Source organism: Gossypium arboreum, chromosome 9, assembly GCF_025698485.1.
Source record: "Gossypium arboreum isolate Shixiya-1 chromosome 9, ASM2569848v2, whole genome shotgun sequence".
NCBI lineage: Eukaryota > Viridiplantae > Streptophyta > Magnoliopsida > Malvales > Malvaceae > Gossypium > Gossypium arboreum.
Window position 1 is genome coordinate 88,609,281 of NC_069078.1, and position 19,218 is coordinate 88,628,498.

The window sequence follows — 19,218 nt, forward strand, 5'->3', positions numbered from 1 at the left end:
CCGTTTAAATTTCAAGTTTAATTATTAACATGGTTAATATTCTTCTGTTAAATTTGTTAATGTAACATTTTAAATTTTAAAAATACATTTAGTAATCATATAACGAAAAAATGATGCTTTAGTAAACTTAAATTTAACAAAAAAATCTAACAATCTTAACAAATAAACTTACATCTTCAAATCTAAAAAAACAAAATTAAAATAAATGAACAAAATTCCATATACTCGATCGGTATATATTCTCAGGCTAAGACTATTGTTTACCCTTGATATACCACTATTCATAAAATTAAAAAATTTAATCCCTATTCTTTTTTCGTTTGGATTCAAAGAAACTTTTTTAATAAGTTTTTTTCTATTCCTTTTCCAATAAAATATTTTCGTTGAATCCACTAGGACCATAATACAACTAGTATAAAATTGCCACCTTTAAACTTTTTTTGCTAACCATATGCTAACCCCATAGCTCATTGGTTGAAACATAAAATTAAAGCTTAACAATTGAGAAAGGTGGTTAATTTTGTACCAAATTATGAATTGTATGAGCTTTGTTTATTTGAAATTGCCTCATTGGCCCTCTCAGCATCCAATATTAATGTTGCATTCCAATGAACCCTTATGGCTTTACATGGAAAAAGTTTATAACCATGCTTGGTTGTCAACAACACATGGTGCACTTAGTCAACTTAAACAACTAACATATTATCTATTTAAGGTCTAATTCTATTTTTAGTCCTTCATAGGTGGTTTACATAATTAATGTTATATACTATACAGTCATTTTTCTTGTGAACTTTGCATGCTTTATTTTTACCAATTGAAGTACTCTCCCTTCGTGAACCATTTAGAGCATTTGGTGGAGGAGGGAGACAAAACGTTGACATGGGACAATACCTACATTGTAAGAGTTTGGTTGGCTATATGGTGAATGACAGTTTGAAGATTTTTCCCAAAGGAACTGCTTATAAATCCCTTTACTTTAATTTGACATAAATTGCTTCTTTTATTTTTATAATTTTATTAAAATTTTAAATTCATGACATTGTAATTGCTATCGTTAAAATCATGATGTAAGGTTTTTTGGTTGATAATTACTTTCTTACAATAAAAATAGCACAAATAATTAAGGTCAAATTATGTTAAATTAAATGGATTAAATCCTAAATTTTGACATAATTTGGTCTTTCTACATTTTTAACATTATTAATAGGTCCTAATCGATACCATTGTAATAACATAGAGACCAAACCATGCCAATTTAAAACAAAAAGATTAAATCTCAAATTTCAGCATAATTTAGTCCTTTTACATTTTTAATGTTATTGATAGATCCTAATAGATAACATTGTAATAACATAGAGACCACCAAATCATTACAAATTAAAATAGAAGGATTAAATCCTAAATTTCAGCATAGTAGAGGGACTAAAACCAAAATTAGACCTATATATTAAAAATCGTTTCGGCCAGAAAACATGGCCCCAAACATTGATGTCAAACTGGGTCAGTGTCAGCACATGTAACATCGATATTGAGAAAGACATACTTACATATGTATGTATACACACATATACACATACATATAATTATATATTTGTTGTGTGTGTATTTATATAGAGCTTTGAAGTATTTATAACCCTTTAGGGGACCAACAAGTGATTAAGGTTTTCAATAATGGCCGAAAATGCTGGAACGAGTGGTACTACTTCAAACAACGGCAACAATGTCGGCTTCAAAGAACAAGACCAGTTACTTCCCATAGCTAACGTCGGTCGTATAATGAAACAAATTCTCCCCCCAAATGCAAAAATCTCGAAAGAAGCCAAAGAAACTATGCAAGAATGTGCTTCAGAGTTCATTAGCTTCGTCACCGGAGAAGCATCGGAAAAGTGCAAGAAAGAACGGCGAAAGACCGTCAACGGAGACGACATTTGTTGGGCTTTAGCTACACTAGGTTTGGACGATTACGCTGTGCCGTTGAAAAGATACTTGCTTAGGTATAGAGAGCTTGAAGGTGAACAAAAACCAGCAGCAAATCATGATAAGGTCGCCATTGTTGATAATTGCAACGTTGAAGATGGTGATAATATGGGGCCATTCATTTGAAGGTTCATACAGGGCGGATATAGGGTTTTACTTAAAACGAAATATCTTTTTTTTTTTTTTTTTAGATTGTGGGTATTTGATTTTAGACTTTCATTTGTTGAGTTTTGCTTTAATTTCATGTATGGAGTACTTTTCTTTCGTTCTTTCAATTAGTTGAACATATATCTTATAGCTTTTGGGAATCAGAAGAGGAAACTAAATTTATATTCTTTGGTTTAATGTTGATTCTTTTAGCTAGTAGAATAATTTTATGATTGAATTTTTAAATTGTTTATGTGCTTCAGCTCTGCCAAGAGCTCATAGCCCTAAAGGTTGAATCGTGAAATCTTTGAGCAAAGGAAGGAGATAAAGTTAGAACCTGAAATAATACCTTACTTGTATGATGTACTCTTCGGCCTCCCATCATAGTTTTAAGCACATGTATATACGCACACATATACATGTATATATATATCATATTGAATCTGGGGTTTCAGCTTCAGATAATGACTGTGAAAGCTAATTTCTTCAATTACCCGTATACATAGATCAGAAATGAAGGGTAAAAGTATTATGAAAATTTTTGTACTAGGAATAAGAATGTATTTTACTGTTTTACTAAAAATAAATAAATTAGTCTTTATACGTTAAATCAAATAGTAAATTAGTCATTTTATTATAAGTTTCATCTATTTCTACTCTTAAAAATTGGTTTCTATACATTGACATGAGATACATGTGACACATCATATGTACCTATCTAGTTATTTCGTCAGCCACACCAATTTTTAATAGTAGAAATTTATGAAATTTTTATCTGAAAAGACTAATTTACTCTTTTATTTAATATATAAAGATTAATTTATTAATTTTTTATTAAAGGAAGCAAAATAAAATCTAACTCATACGGGTTTTATGCTACTTCTGCAAGTGAAGTCAAATTTTAGCCTACGTCCAAATTTTCTTTTATGCAATCTTTCAAGCTGATAAACCCACATTTTTTAGTTAATATTGACCCTTAACGGATCACACTTTACAGAATTCTTCTCTATCAAAATCTCTTCAACCTAAACTATTTAGGGCTTAGGGTTCTTCCTAGGAGAGCTAGCTAGGAGAGGCCATTATTTGACGAAGATAGCATTGAAATTAACCAAAAAAAAAAAAAGTGCTGGACCAACTAACCACATTGATATCATTTAATTGAAAATGAAAACTGGGTCTCATTTTGGGGTTTCTCTTATTTTATTGTTGTTGCCATTGACCTTTTTCTTTCTTTGACTCGTTTCAGGATGAAACTGATTTAGGGTTTTCTGTTGTTTCTACACATAATGATGGGCTTTAAATTTGGAAGCATATACACACATATTTTAAGGTTTCACTAGAACAGAAATGTAACAGGATGGGAGGCTGAAAAAAAAAATATTAGGTCAAATTCTGCTATTAGTCCCTGTATTATTCTTGAGTTACAAATTTAATTCCTATACTCCAATTTGATCAATTTTAATCATTGTATTTTTTATTTTTGAAATTTCAATCGCGACTGAAATGGTAACAATTAAATTCATAAAGTCAAATTTTGAAATTAATCTTGTATATGTGTGAGGGATTTTGTCCATATTCTCTATTTTGATTATTTTTAATTTCTATACTTTTCGAATTTTAAACTTTCAGTCCTAACTCAAAAGATAACCGTCAAAATCTATTAACTAAAACAACTTAGCTTTTTCTATGAGTATTATGTGAAAATAACAAGCTAATATGTCATTGCAGATGTGATAATATGTATGTTTGCCGCATAACAGTTCGGAAATAAAAAAAATTTAACTTAACGAATTTATTAACAACCATCATTTGATTAGGATTGGAATTTCAAAATTAAAAAAATATAGGGACTAAAAATAGAATTTGTCCCATATTGCAAACTTTTAAAGAGCACACTAACTCATCATCAATATTATAATGTTTGATTGAATATTCAAGGAATCCCCAATACCCAAAACTAAAAAAAAAAAAAGCAGAATCTTTTTATATTTTAAAAAACAAAATTAAAAATTATTGCCATGCCCCCTTGCCATTCAAGTATCAAACAGTCGGTTGTAAGTGCATATGCCCATCCTATTGTTTTTGTATCTTGTATCCATTAAATTATAAATTACATATAATTTTATATTTTCATGTGTTACTTTTTTTTAATAATGTTATCTCAATTTGATTAAATTTTTAGCTTAAATTTAGAAAGGGTAAATTACACGCAGGGTCATTAAACTTTTAGTAAGTTTACGTTTTGGTCACTCAACTTCAAAACGTTACAAAATGGTTACTGAAGTATTCGAAAGTTTTTATTTAAGTCATTGAATGATTCAGATGTTCTAATTTAAGTCACTAAGTTGTTAAGTTTTTTTTTTTTTAAAGTTTGGCTAGTGAGCTCTAAGAGGTGATTCAACGATCGGTTCGGTAGATTAGTACTCATTGAAGAGTAGAAGAGCATACCCTAGATCCAAGCTGATATAGTGGTTGGTGTTGAATATCGGAAAGGAAAACTATTTGGATTTTGGTTTGTAGATTCGTGATGTTCAAAGTTGTTTTACAAAAAAAATGAACTATAGAAAAGAAAAGGAATCCGAATTTTTGATTGGTGCAGATGATGAGAAAGTCATACATCAACGATTTTAACAACCTATTAACTTAAATAAAAACTTTCGAATAGTTCAGTAATTATTTTGTAATTTTTTTAAATTAAGTGATTAAAATATAAATTTATTAATAATTTAGTGACTTTTGATACAGTTCGCCCAAAAATATATACAAGAAGGGAGTAACTGGCAGCATGTGATATATGGTGTCCCCCATCAATAATGAAGTGTTTCATGTGCAAAGATCAGAGAATTTTCTACTTTTTATGCAATTTTTTTTGAAGTAAAAGAGAGCCATCGACAACATGTATTAGAGGTGGGAAACCCTACTTATGTGTGTTCCCATTTTTAACTATCATCAACAAACATTAATTAGAGATTTAATTCAGATATAATTTGATGGGTTAATTTTACGAAACGTCCTCAAATTATCATTCAATTTTTTATTTTAATTAAGTTCTCGAAGTAAGTATCTAAAATCTACATGTAATATATTTAAAACATACGAATCAATTTAGATTTAAAATGTCAAGTTATTCATGTAATGAGTTTAGAATACACTTCACGTTAGATCTAAATTGATATTTAACGCTTAAGTTTATAGTTAAATCAACAAAATGACCTAATTGATAAAAAATTAATATTTTAAAAACTACCTTTAAGTGATTATATTAATGCATAAATTAGTCACCTATAGGATAAACTAGTTATATGAATGATAAGTTGGGCACCAGAGGCCACTAGCCAATGAAAAAAACTGCAGACAGCAACAACAAACAGTATCCAGATGAACATTTATGTCCTGCATACAACAACGGTTGTAGGAAGACGTTTGGTAATAAAAAAATCTCAAATAGAGCACACACATGGAACAACAAAAACTTGGACCAACATATTTGATTTTTGTAACACCCTAATTTCACTTTAAGAAATAAACTCTATCCATTCACTAATATAAATTTAATTTTTATACTTTAATTTATTCATTTTTAGTTTTCTATAATTTCAAAATTTTGCCTCGATTAAACTGTAGTTGTTAATTGATTAAATTTCCTATTTCTAGGATTTTATATGGTAATTATTTTATCACATGTATAATATCATGTTAGCTTGCAATTTTCACATATTACTTGTACAAAAATAGTTAATGGATTTAATGGTTGCCATTTACGTTCAATATTGAAATTTTAAAATTAGAAGTATAAAGATTAAAAATAATCGAATTGAAGAACCTGGACTAAATTATAAATTTAACTACTACTGTTTAGGTTAACATTAAAATTCTAAAATTAAAAAGTATAACAATTAAAATTGATCAAATTAAAAACAATGACCAAACCCACAATTTACGATAGCACAGACACCAATACCATAAATGCTATTGGGTAATAAAGTAATAAAGCAATCGAGCAATTGTCTTTTTAGGCCCATATTCACTTTGATCTCGTGTAAACTTCATAAACTCTTTACATAGGTGAACCTATGCTAAATGTTATAAAAATCTGGTTAAATTAGTTCTTATACTATTAAATAGATTAACTTAGTTCATACACTATTAAAAGATTCAAATAAAGTTAAATTGGAATAAAGTTATTCTTTATTGTTTAAAAAATATCATTTATCATTTAACATATTAATATTTTTAAAGTTTTTATTGTTCGTAAATGAAATCTTTTGTTTGGAATTGAACCGTAATTGAAAAATAAATTTTAAAATATTTTTATACAATAAATATTAACTCTATTATAATTTAGACTTATTTAATTTTTTAATAATAAAGGGACTGAATTGAATTATTTAATAATAGACGGACTAGTTTGACTCGGTGCTTATAATATAGGAGCTCTCGGGTACTTTAAACTAAATTAAGGTACACCCATGATTAAAAAATGCAATAAATATATTTATTAAAGTTTAAATAAAAATTAGATAAAGTTTTGATTGAAATGATAATGTTAAAAGGTTTAAATTTTTAACCATGAGATGTGGTGTGATAGTTGTTTACCTCATCCCTTAACTATAAAGTCGGGGTTCGATCCCTGCCCATTAGAATGGATAACATTGCATGATCAGTTGTTTATCTCTTTGGAAAGTACTCGCGAAGAAAGGGTCAATCACTACTACTGACGATAAATACTTTGATTTTGACAAAAAAAAGGTTAAATTTTTTAATATTTCAGCATAGTAAAAGGGACTAAAACCAAAATTAGACCAAAAAATTATGTATTTAATTTTACCTGGAAAAATCCCCATCATTGACATGCAACTTTGAGTTTCATGATTTCTAGTACATGCTCGTCACTTGACATGAGCTTTGAAAGATCAATAATGGGAATGTCATTCGGTGACGAAACAATTGCAGCAAGCTTTGGTCTCTCGGCCATATCTAGGACAAATCTTCTAGTGATTACGGTTGGCTCGGACTTGCTAAGTTCTTGAACGTCGGTGATATGCCCAACCTCAACCAGAAAACTAGGCACCGAATCCATAATTCGCAGCACTGAGAAATTGATAATGTGTAATGAGGTTTGACAATTGGAAGCTCTGCTCTTTAGGCAAACTTTCGTACCAAATTGTTGCACTGTTAAATATGTGGTATGTAGGGTCAATTTTTATGCACTTTTATAATTTTAATTAACTCAAATATTTGATTCGCTTATAGGTGCATATAATTCATTCTTCTTTGAATGAGTAGGTTTAAATCTTCCTTTTATGAATATTCTCTGTCTTTTGACACGCTTTCTCTGTCTTTTGACACGCTTTCTATTTTTCTAGAATTGTTTCTGTTTTATTTTTACTGTTGGGGGTTGGCTATTATTTTCGTGTAGAAAGATAATGGATGACTCAATTGCTGGGCTTTCATTGGATGATGAAGAGGACGAAACCCCTCAGTTAGAGGTGGAAGAGCCTAATCAAGAGATCTCGTATGGAAATTATCTAGTTGGAGTTTTTCTTACTTCTAGTGTTGTGCATTTCCAAGCAATGAGATTGACTCTAGCAAGTGTTTGGCATCCTATAGGGGGTGTTTCTATTTCAGATCTGGAAAGGGAGCGCTATTTATTTTGTTTTTATTATGAAGTGGATGCTGAAAAGGTTATGAAGTCTGGGCCATGGAAATTTAATTCTCACCTTCTTATTCTTCATCGATTGAAACCGAGAGAGGATCATTTAGTTGTTCAGCTACATTGGGTGGATTTTTGGGTACTTATATACGATCTTCCTCTTGGGTTTATGGCAGATTCTGTGGCACATCAGTTAGGGAATTTTATTGGGGTTTTCTGTGAATATGATACTGTTGCTATTCAACTGGGGCATAAATGTATAATGAGAATCATGGTGAAAATAGATGTTCAGAAGCCGCTGAAGAGAAAAAATAGGATTGCGTTGAAGAATGGTGATTCAGTATTTGTCCGTTTTGAGTACAAAAAGTTGACCTTATTCTGCTTTCTATGTGGTAGATTGGGACATGGGGAAAGCTTTTGTCTGGTACGAGTTACACAACCACAGACAGAATATGTACTTAATTGGAATATTTCTCTTCGTGCTCAATCAAGAAAGAGTCAGTCGTGGAAAAGCAAATGGCTTATAGAATACGATAGAAGGAAATCTTCTAATTTTGGTAATACAATGTTAATAGAGGAAAGGAAAAATGAAGAGATTCTATATTCAAATTACATTAATAAAGGCGGGAATTGGGGTTCAATCCCAAAAGTTCCTGTTTTTGTTGTTACTGAAGATAAAAAAAAGTCAACTGTTACTTTAGGCCCATTAAAAAGTAGGGAACGAGCTCAGACCAATATGGATTTTGATGAGGAAATGGTGGCCCATGAGGAAGACAACACTTCAATAATGTTCAGTGAGGGTCTTAAACGTCCCCGAGTACATGCTACTGTTTCACGAGTTTCTTGATATGAGGATTCGAATAAAACTTTTGGTACTTCTTTGCAGGTACAAAATAATACACGAGCGGCAAACCTTGCTAAGCAAGCCAACCGGGAGTCATGAAACTCTTAAGCTGGAACGTTCGAGGTTTGGGGAGACCTCGAACTGTTAATCGTCTCCGACACATGTTGAGAGACATAAATCTCATAGTGGTTTTTTTAATTGATACAAAGCTGAAGGGAAGTAGGATGGAAAAAGTTAGGCGTAAGTGCGATTTTTCTAATGGAATTGATGTGGATTCGGATGGTAGTAGCGGGGGCTTATCTTTGGGGTGGAATAGTGATTGTAAGATTACTCTTCGGTCTTTTTCAAGAAGACACATAGATGTCATGATTGAGAAAGATTTGTATGGGCAAACTTGGAGATGTACAGGGTTTTACGGTGCTCCGGTGGAGATAATACGTGAAGCATATTGGGATTTATTACGCACTTTGAATGATTCTCCGAATATTCCTTGGCTTGTTTTAGGGGATTTTAATGAAATTGCATACTCAACGGAAAAGAAATGAGGTCTTCCTAGAAGGGAAAAACAAATGGGTCATTTTCGGGAAGTGATGGAGGACTGTGCTCTTATTGATATTTGTTACAGTGGTTAGTGGTTTACATGGGAAAAAAGGTCGCACAAATCTCAATAATATTCGCGAACGCCTTGATAGAGGAATTGCAAACTCTGTTTGGTGGGATTTATTTTTCGATTTTAAGTTATATCATTTGCAGCATGCATTTTCAGATTATTGTCCTTTGCTGCTGAATACGACTGCTGAGAACCAACACCCGAAGCAGTGGCATTTCAAATTTGAAACTTCGTGGCTTATGGAGGAATCGTACGAAAGGAAAGTGAGTAGAATTTGGGCTGAAAGTTCAGGGGATGTTCCAAGCAAGGTGAGAGCAATGGGAGTGGGTTTCGAGGGCTGGTTCCGGAGGATTAGGAAGCAGAAGTCTATCACGAAGAAGAAGTTGGAATGGCAGTTGTCTAAGTTGAATGAAGCTATTCCCACTGATGATATTTTGGGAGCTATAATAGAGACCAAACTTGCACTTAACATAGAGTCGGATAGAGAAGAACTGTATTGGGAGCAGAGAGCGAGAGCGAACTGGTTAAAAAATGGGGATAGAAATACAAAATTTTTCCATCAGGTGGCAACGAACCGTCGTCGAAGAAATAGGGTGGGGGAGTTGCTGGACGGTGAGAGCAATAGATATGAGAGTAATGCAGAATTATTAGTGCTGGCAAAAAATTATTTTAACTCTTTATTTTCATCAAAAGGTGTTGGGGATCCTAGTTCAATTTTGGATTGGGTTGAACCGTGCGTATTTCAACAGATAAATGAGAATCTTGAGAAAGTTTTTACGTATGAAGAGGTGTGTTCAGCTTTAAAAGATATGAGCCCTTTAAAGGCTTTTGGGGAAGACGGCTTAGGGGCGATTTTTTATCAAAGGTTTTGGCACATTGTAGGCAGAGATGTTACTGATTTCTGTATTGAAATGCTGCAGGGGCGTCATGATATGGCTGTTATTAATGGTAAAAGAATTGTTTTGATTCCCAAAGTTAGTTCCCCTCTTTACATGACTCACTTTAGGCCTATTAGTCTTTGTAATATGTTGTACAAGATTATTTCAAAGATGCTGGCAAATAGATTTCAGAAGATTCTCCACGTATGTATTAACGAAGCACAGAGTGCTTTTGTTCCGGGAAGACTTATTACTGATAACATTATAGTTGCATACGAAATTTTGCACTCTATGAAGAAAAATAGAGTAGGGCCTAAGGAATCATTTGCTTTAAAACTTGATATGAGTAAAGCATATGACCGAGTTGAATAGTGATTTATGCAAGTTATGCTTAAAAGGATGGGTTTCTCGGATAGGTGGGTGGAGAATGTCATGCGTTGTGTTACATCGGTTTCTTATTCTGTGGTTATGAATGGGGAGGTGGGAGATTTGTTTATCCCAACAAAAGGTCTTCGTCAAGGGGATCCTATTAGTCCATATTTATTTCTCATTTGTGGCGAAGAGTTGTCGACTCTCCTCCGAATGGCTGCCTCTAGAGGTGCTTTTAGTGACTTTCAGGTGAATAGGTATGCTCCTCGAATCACCCATTTATTTTTTGTCGATGATAGCCTTATTTTTGGAGATGCAACAATTTCTGAGGCTAATGCGATCAAAGATACGTTAGAGGCTTATGCCCAATGCTCTGGACAAAAAGTTAATTTCGATAAGTCGGGGATCTTCTTTAGTTCTAATGTTGATCAGAACAGATGTGAGGATGTGTGTAGGGTTTTGGGGGTTGATTGGAATAATAACCTTGAAAAATATCTTGGTCTTCCTTCAATGGTGGGGCGTAACAAACGAAGGGCGTTTAAGGAGCTTAAAGAAAAATTAACTAAAAGAGTTTCAAATTGGAGCTCGAGATTGCTGTCTTTGGGAGGGAGGGAAGTACTAATTAGGGCTGTGCTTTAGGCTATTCTATTGTATACCGTGAATTGTTTTTTGTTGTCATTGTCTGTGTGTAAGGAGTTAGAAGCGATCATAGCCCGGTTTTGGTGGCAAAAGAAGGCTGAGAGAAAAAACATTCACTGGTGTTTGTGGAATAAGTTATCTGTGCCAAAAGAGGAAGGGGATGGGGTTCAAGATTTGTCCAAATTCAATATTACTCTTCTTGTGAAACATGGCTGGCGTATAATGGAGAATTTGAGTTCACTTATTGCCCGTGTTCTTAGAACTAAATATTTCAATGGCTCTAATTTTATGGAGGCTGCTCTTGGGACAAATCCATCACTTATTTAGAATAGTATTTGGTGTGCTAAGGGTCTTTTGGGCTCGGGATTGAAATGGAGGATTGGTTCTAGAACAGAGGTGTCAATTTGGCATGATTACTAGTTGCCAGGAAATGATCAACAGCTTATTTCTATAGAAAAGGTGGTAGGGTTGAACTGGGTGTCTGATTTAATACTGTTGAATCCTAACCGATAGAATAGAGATATCATTTATTCGAATTTTGCAAAGGAAGAAGCTGGTAAGATTGTAAGTATACCTATTCCTACTACTCGTCAATCAGATAAAGTAGTGGTTTAATGATAAGTCTGGTACTTATTCGGTGAAGAGTGGTTATAAAATGCTATTGAATCAGTCCATTGTGAATGTCAATGAGAAAAAGCAATTCAAGCAGATATGGAGCTTAACATGTCCATCTAAAGTTCGTATTTTAATATGGAAATTTGTGAAAAATTTTATCCCAAATTTTCAGAACTTATATTTTAGGAGACTGATATTCGATGACCGTTGCCCAGGCTGTCGACAGTTCTGCGAGTCTTCAATTCATGCTATTCGGGATTGTATGAACCCTGCACAAGTTTGGTCAAAGTTGAACATTCAGTGGTCGAGTTCAATGGATAATTCTAATTTTAAGGACTGGCTAAGTTGGTTGTTTGAAAATTCCAATAGTAATAGAAAAGAAGAAATTGCCATTGCAATTTGGGCGCTTTGGTTCTCTCGAAATAGATATGTGCATGGGAACAAATTGCAAAGTGCTGAGGAATTAGTTACCTTTATTAGGGGATTTGCTTTGGAGCATCAGGATTGCGCATTGATTCTGAAGTATCCCAAGCCGAGATCCATGGTTGTATGGATGCCTCCTCCACAAGGATGGGTAAAAATCAATGTTGATGCAATGATTTCTGCAGCAAATAATTGAGCAGTTTTGGGATTTATTATCAGAAACGACGAAGGCGGTCGGGTTTTAAGGGTCATAACCTGGTTCACTCAGTGGTAATTGCTGAAGCAATTGCAGTTCTTCACGGACTTCAATTCGCCATTGACATGGGTTTTTCAAAAGTGGTCCTTAAGAGTGATTCCAGGTTGGTAGTCCAAAATATTCAAAAGAGAAATGAGGACTATTCAGAAACCAGACCTTTTACCTGGGATGTGCAGAATTTGGCGAGGAACTTTTCTCATTGTCAATTCCAGTTTATTGCGCGGGAAGGTAATAAAGCAGCACATGCAATGGCGGCTAAGGGTTTGCGAGCCGAGGAGGACTTGCTGTGGGTTGAGGATGGGGCCTTTGAAAGCCATGGAAGTGGTCGATTCTGATCGACGTTTCAGTCAACCACCATAATCTTTGCTTCGGTTTTGCTGTTTAGGTTGAGAAATTCTGAAATTTGGCTGACTGTCTCAACTAATCTTCTTTCTCGGGGTGATTTATTGCCGAGTTTAGGGGTTTTTTGCCGTTTATTGGGAGGGTTCTTGGACATGAGAAAAGCCTAAATTTGTTGGCTGGAGAGGATGATGTTTCTGTTTCCTTTTTCTTTCCGTTTTGTTTTTCTTCTTTTTGTTTTTGTTTAGTTCATGTTGTGACTATTTTTTGGATCTTCTCCGGGTGGTTTTTTAGGCTCATTAATAAACGGACTATTTTTCAAAAAAAAAAAATCTTCCTTTTATGAATATAAAGAAATAGTTGTGGTTAAAAGACGGAAACGAGGAGATTGTAACTATTTGATCAAGCCACGTCAATAATTGAAAAATTATGTTCGTCACTTAGAATTGTTAAATCGGTTAACTTTTCTCTAGAAATCAGTTTATCTTATTTAGTGTTTAAATTTATTGAATTGATTAAAATATAAACTCACATTTTAAATACAAATCCTACGCATCATGATCAATGGTGGATTAACATTTCTTTTTCTCCCTTTTTATTTCAATCGTTGATCTAAAAAAATCTCACGGTATACCACCTCAAATAGATGTGACGTAAATTTTTTTATTATAGATTTTTTTTTTTGTATCAGTAACACTTAGAATCTAAAACATGCAAGTAGAGATATACCAAATTCAAGAATATGAGACAATGGATTGTGAAAATCAGTCGCAGTGGATCGACTACTGGACCAATAGATCCAACCATGAAAACTTGATGATCTGTTTGCATATTAGATTATCATCATATGCATATGAATGAAACATGGTCTATAATTGAAGTTATTGCAAGTTTTTGAGTGGCAATATTAGTGGTAAGTAGGGGCCAATATTTCAACGGTGCTGAAGTAAACATGTCACCATTTATGCAGACCAAATCTAGTGATGTTGGTTCTCAATTTGCCCTTTGTCCCACCCGCTTTCCGGATCTCTCAACAGTCGGGTGGCTCGACTGGCATGAGCTTAAACAAAGAATTTTGCATTTTGAATAGTTAAATTCAAATTCAAATTAAAAAAAAAAATTTTTTATATTATGAATAATGAAATAAATTGGGCCAAATTTCAGCTTCAACTTGAGAATTATTTTAGAATGGGCCGTTTAAAATCTTTTAAGTCAAATTTTGTTATCAATATCTATGTAATGTGTAAGTTGTAAATCTAGTTCTTATATTCTAATTCGATCATTTTTAATTATTGTATTTTCAATTTTCAAATTTCAATCTTAATTCAATAGAAATCGTAAAATTCATTATATTTTCAAAATCTTATGCTACAAATATATTATCTCATATGTAATATATCATATTACTTTGTTATTTTCACATAATATTCATAAAAATGTTAAATCATTTTAGCTAATGAATTTAACGAATATCATTTAAGTTGGGTCTAAAATTCCAAAATTAAAAAAAAAACTAATAATGATAAAATTAGAAAACAAACACTAAATCCATAACAAAAACATACTACAAAACTAGGTAGTAAAATTTAACATAACTATTATCTTTTAAGTCGGACTGGAATTTGAATGATATCTTCACTCAATTTTGGGAACAATTTAAGGATTAATTTTATTTGGGCCATTGGTGTATTTGTTGGATTTGAAAATTGGGTTGGATTTTGGACCCATGGGTTAAGTTCTGAATTAATTTTGGACTCAAATAAATAATTGAGGTCCAATCTAGTTTGAGTGTTAGGTATTATTTATTTATTTATTATGTTTTTCATATTTTTCCTATATTGGTTCTTCTTCTTTTCTTTCCACAAAAGTTAAAGAAAATAAAAAGGAATTAAAATATTTTACTTTAATCACATGTGCAAACTATTTTCATTAAAAAAATTGAAAATTTAGGTAAAATTTTGATTATGGTCCCTTTAATATGTTTAAATTTAAGATTTAAGATTTATATGATTTAGTTATTGTATTTTGATAATATTATTAGTTAGTTTAAATAGTTAACACTCTTAATTATTTGAATTAAAATGCTGAAGACATATCGTTACTTCAAAATATTCGTTTTAACTTATCACATCGAAATGTGTTATATTTATTTGTTAAAAATTATTTTAAAATAAATTCACATCAATATTTTAACTAAAATAATAAAAATTGTTAACTATTTAAATTAATTAATAATATTATAAAAATATAAAAATTAAATTATATCAAATTAAAATACAAAACCCAATCTCATACCACATTATAAGCATCTTATAATAAAAATAAAAATGGACAAATGTTGGGGCGTTCTATATATGGAATATAGATGATCTTTTTATAAGACTTCACAAAATAAAACAAATAAGGTTCCACATTAACAATTAATAAAAATTAAAATTAAAACATATATAATCATAATAATGAAGTTAACAAATTTTTATTGGTCCCACCAAACAAACCGCACGTGGTTAGCAGCACACAAATCCCAAATAAAACCGAACCAAACAAGCCGCAAGTTTTTGTCGGTTAAAACACCACAGTTAAAAAAGATTGAAAAAAGAAAAAAGGAACTCCAAAAAAAAAAGAAAGAAAATAAAATTATTATAAAAAGAAATCAAATATTCAGATTCGATTATATAGCGCAAAAAAAAAAAAAAAAAAAACGGATCTTCACTCACATTTCTGTCTTTCACATTCAATTAATTACAAAAATTTTGGTGTTTCCTTTTCCCCCTTTTTTCCAATTATTTTTTAGGGTTTCAATTTTTCCCATTTTCCCCTAAATTTGAAGATACCCTTTTTGCCTCCATTGTTTGGTGAGTTTCAAATTCTCTTCTTTTTTTCCCCGTCCATACAATCAAGTAAAAAAAAAAAGGTCGAGTGTTTGATGGTATAATCATAATAGTGGTTGAAAGGGAAAAGGGAAAATTGTTAAAAAAAAAAATTTTTTTGTTAGAAAAGTTTTAATTTTTTCTTTTGTGTGTTTTCGAACAATTAATTCTGTTAAAAAAGTTGCTTTCCCAAATGTTTGCTTCCGATATGAATCCGGCGAGAGATGCCGGCAGAGTAACCACCGTCGGTACGGTACTATTTCCAATTCAATTTACATGGCCTCATGGCGGGAGAAGTGTTTTCTTATCTGGTTCTTTCAATAGGTAACACTTTAATTAATTAATTAATTATTATATATGAAAATTATGATGCTTAGGCTTATAATTAGTATATTTAGATTAATGGTTAAATTGTCTGAATATAATTAAAGGTGGACGGAGCTGGTGCCAATGTCACAGGTTGAAGGTTGCCCTAATGTGTTTCAAGCTGTTTATGCTGTACCACTTGGTTGTCATGAGGTTAGAATGGTCTTTTTAAGCACTTCCGGAACATGTCGATTTTTTGTGTTTAATTTGCTCACTTTTGTTGGTTCTTACATGCAGTACAAGTTCTTCGTCGATGGCGAATGGCGACATGATGAACGACAACCTCACAAAACTGGCGAATATGGTATAGTTAACACTTTTGACGCTATACCTATACCTGCTGAGGTCCCTTTAGTCCATCCTCGTTCGGAAATTCTGAATAACATGGAAGTGGATAATGGTCTCATGGTAAGAATTAGCTATAGTTCGGGGCCTAGTTTAGCTTAGTGTAGTCTGTAATCGGATTTTGCTACGTTTTTTGCAATGCAGCATCGGGTTTCTGCCGTTACGTTGAATCAAGCAATGCCTAGGATTTCGGAAGAGGATGTAACGGCCTCTCGTCATCGCATTGCTGTGTACTTACAAGGGCATACTGCTTACGAGTTACTACCTGAGTCAGGCAAGGTTTGGACGCATTCCTATCGGTCTTTCTTCTTGATATATTTGACTCTGACCAGTTCCATTTTGCTAATTTAGACAGATATGTCTTAACAGGTTGTTGCCTTGGATGTTGCTTTGCCTGTAAAACAAGCGTTTCATATTCTGTCCGAGCAGGTATCAATTTAGTTACTGCCTTCGAATGTTAGGCAATCTCGTTATTTTCGTATACGTTTATCGTTGGCCACATAATCTGTTACCATAGTTGCTAATAAAGATCTTGGATTCTTATGTTTACTGAGTCATGCTGTTTTCAGGGCATCCCTTTGGCTCCTCTTTGGGATTTCCGTAAAGGAAAGTTTGTTGGAGTTATTACTGCTTCGGATTTTATATTGATTCTGAGAGAGGTATGTTCATAAATGCAGAATTGAGTTTTCCAGTACCGAGATAGTTTTCTGATAGATGGAGCTTGTTTTTAGTTTATTTCTTTAAATGCATGCTCGTTTTTCGTTTTGCAGCTTGTAAATAATCGATCAAATTTGACGGAGGAAGAGCTCGAAACACACAGTATCGCTGCCTGGAAAGAAGGAAAGGCTTACTTGAAAGGACAAGTTGATGGGCACGGGAGACCGATTCCAAAGGAACTTATCTATGTTAGTGTTCAATATAGTGATCTGCACGTTATTTTCGTGCACGTGCATGTGCATTTTGTACTTGCGTACACAAGTAATGTTATTGACCCCTCTCGTTGATTATGCAGGCTAGCCCATCTGAGAATTTGAAGGACGTAGCTTTAAAAATTTTGCAAAGTGGAGTAGCTATAGTTCCTATAATTCATTTGGAAGATGGTTTGTTTCCCCAGCTATTACATCTCGCTTCTCTTGCCGGAATACTAAAATGTAAGCCCCTAGATAGTTTCGTGAAATTAACTATATTTTGTTCGAAATATGTGGCTTCCTAAATGGAGTCCGGTTTCTAGGCATATGCAGGTATGTTAAACATTGTCCCGCCTCTTTGCCTATATTGCAATTACCGATATATGCAATCCCTCTTGGTACATGGGTTCCGAGAATCGGAGAATCCAGCAGTCGGCCGTTTGCGATGCTGAGACTTACTGCCTCTCTTAGTTCTGCATTAGATATGCTAGTTGAAGGTACGTTTCCTGTTCCGTTAAGCAGTTTTATATTCAAGATATTCGTATATTATGTGTTGTATATCAGTATGATATGGTTTTTTTGTTTGTATTCACAGCTCATGTAAGTTCGATACCTATAGTTGATGATAATGACTCATTAGTGGATGTATATTGTCGGAGGTAAGGTTACATTCTTGAGTATCTTCCGAGAATGCGAAACTTATTGTCAGCTTCTATCGAGGGTCATAGTTATTCGTTAATTCGTTGTCTTTGTTTCAGTGATATTATGGCTTTGGCTAAAGGCAGAGCTTATACGCATAATCTAAATGAAATGACTGTTCATCAGGTAATCATTATAACTTTTAAGATTCTTTTTCCGTAATTTTTGTCGGTAGTCTCGATCAAGGTTCTGCAGTGTAATTGCTTGTAATGACTAGTACATTGCAAGTGTCACAGTGAGTCCTGGCCCGTGACCAGGGGTGTAGGCAGGGCCAGGCAGTGGGTTCCCCCTCCCCCCCCCCCAAATGTAAAATTGCCTTGTAGCCCCTTCAACATTTTAAAAATTACAAGTTTGTATAATGGTAAATTTGCACTTTTGGCCTTTCCCAAAATTTTGTGATTCATCTTTGGCCCCCCTAAAGCAATTTTTTGGCTTCACCCCTGTTTGTGACACAAGCAACACGTGATGTTGCCTTTCATGCCTATTCAATGTTTTCGAAGCCCACAGGTTGAATGATTGGTGGAATCTCATTGAAGAATCTTGGTTTCGAATTGTAAACATGATGGATGGCTTGACCGACATTAAATGTTTCTCTGATTAAATGTACTTTGCATCAACTTGTTTCCTAATCTTTTTGTTTGCCCCTCGATTTTTACTTGTTACAGGCATTGCAATTGGGACTAGACTCGAACCCTCCTTACGGGACAAGAAGTCAAAGATGTCAAATGTGTTTGCGTACTGATACGTTGCTTAAAGTGATGGAACAATTAGCAAACCCTGGTGACTTGCTCTCTCTTTCTTTCTTTCACTTCAAAAACTCCATTAGATATCGATATTTTGGGATAAATCATTTACTACAAACTTGAAAAAAAAATCCGATTTTTCAGGTGTTAGACGGCTTGTTATTGTGGAAGCCGGAAGTAACCGTGTAGAAGGCATCATCTCACTCACGGACATTTTCAGGTTCTTACTCGGTTAGGGATCGGCACCGGGTGATTTTAACCATTGATTTTGGCCTCTTTGCTGCTTCTTTTTTTCTTACCTGTGTTTATTTTTAGGTCCCTCTAAAAAAGAGGCATGTAATTTAAAAGATTTGTTCCATGATTGTAGATGCCATTGCCAGCCATTATTTCACCTCTAATTGGTTTTTTTTTTAATTTGCTTTTCAAAGGTATAAACAGTTTCATGATGTTCTTCACCATGTTTTTTACAAGATCTTAACAGGTTGTGAATATGGATTATTTACTATGCAAACCCCTCCATTGAAAAATTATTAC

The 19,218-nt window shown here is 33.2% G+C and overlaps 2 protein-coding genes across 5 annotated transcripts; both read left to right on the top strand.

Annotated features, from left to right (window-relative positions):
* Positions 1 to 1,674: 1,674 nt before the first annotated feature.
* On the top strand, positions 1,675 to 2,233 carry LOC108455241 (nuclear transcription factor Y subunit B-5-like). The gene has a single exon (XM_017753825.2). It carries the CDS (start codon positions 1,675 to 1,677, stop codon positions 2,104 to 2,106), a length of 432 nt encoding a protein of 143 aa, XP_017609314.1. The 3' UTR covers positions 2,107 to 2,233.
* Positions 2,234 to 15,319: 13,086 nt separating this feature from the next.
* On the top strand, positions 15,320 to 19,098 carry LOC108454838 (sucrose nonfermenting 4-like protein). 4 transcript variants are annotated; one of them, XM_053019180.1, is made up of 13 exons: positions 15,320 to 15,947; positions 16,055 to 16,142; positions 16,227 to 16,425; positions 16,510 to 16,613; positions 16,704 to 16,763; positions 16,904 to 16,993; positions 17,105 to 17,239; positions 17,347 to 17,485; positions 17,566 to 17,739; positions 17,838 to 17,901; positions 18,001 to 18,067; positions 18,607 to 18,721; positions 18,829 to 19,098. In XM_053019180.1, the coding sequence occupies exons 1-13, from the start codon at positions 15,817 to 15,819 to the stop codon at positions 18,918 to 18,920; spliced, it is 1,458 nt and encodes a 485-aa protein (XP_052875140.1). In that variant the 5' UTR covers positions 15,320 to 15,816; the 3' UTR covers positions 18,921 to 19,098. The 4 variants fall into 4 exon arrangements, 3 of the variants coding, with proteins under 3 accessions (XP_052875140.1, XP_017608924.1, XP_052875139.1); XM_017753435.2 differs by having other exon boundaries at positions 16,227 to 16,397; positions 16,479 to 16,613; XR_008270909.1 differs by lacking the exon at positions 18,001 to 18,067 and having other exon boundaries at positions 16,227 to 16,397; positions 16,479 to 16,613.
* Positions 19,099 to 19,218: the final 120 nt, after the last annotated feature.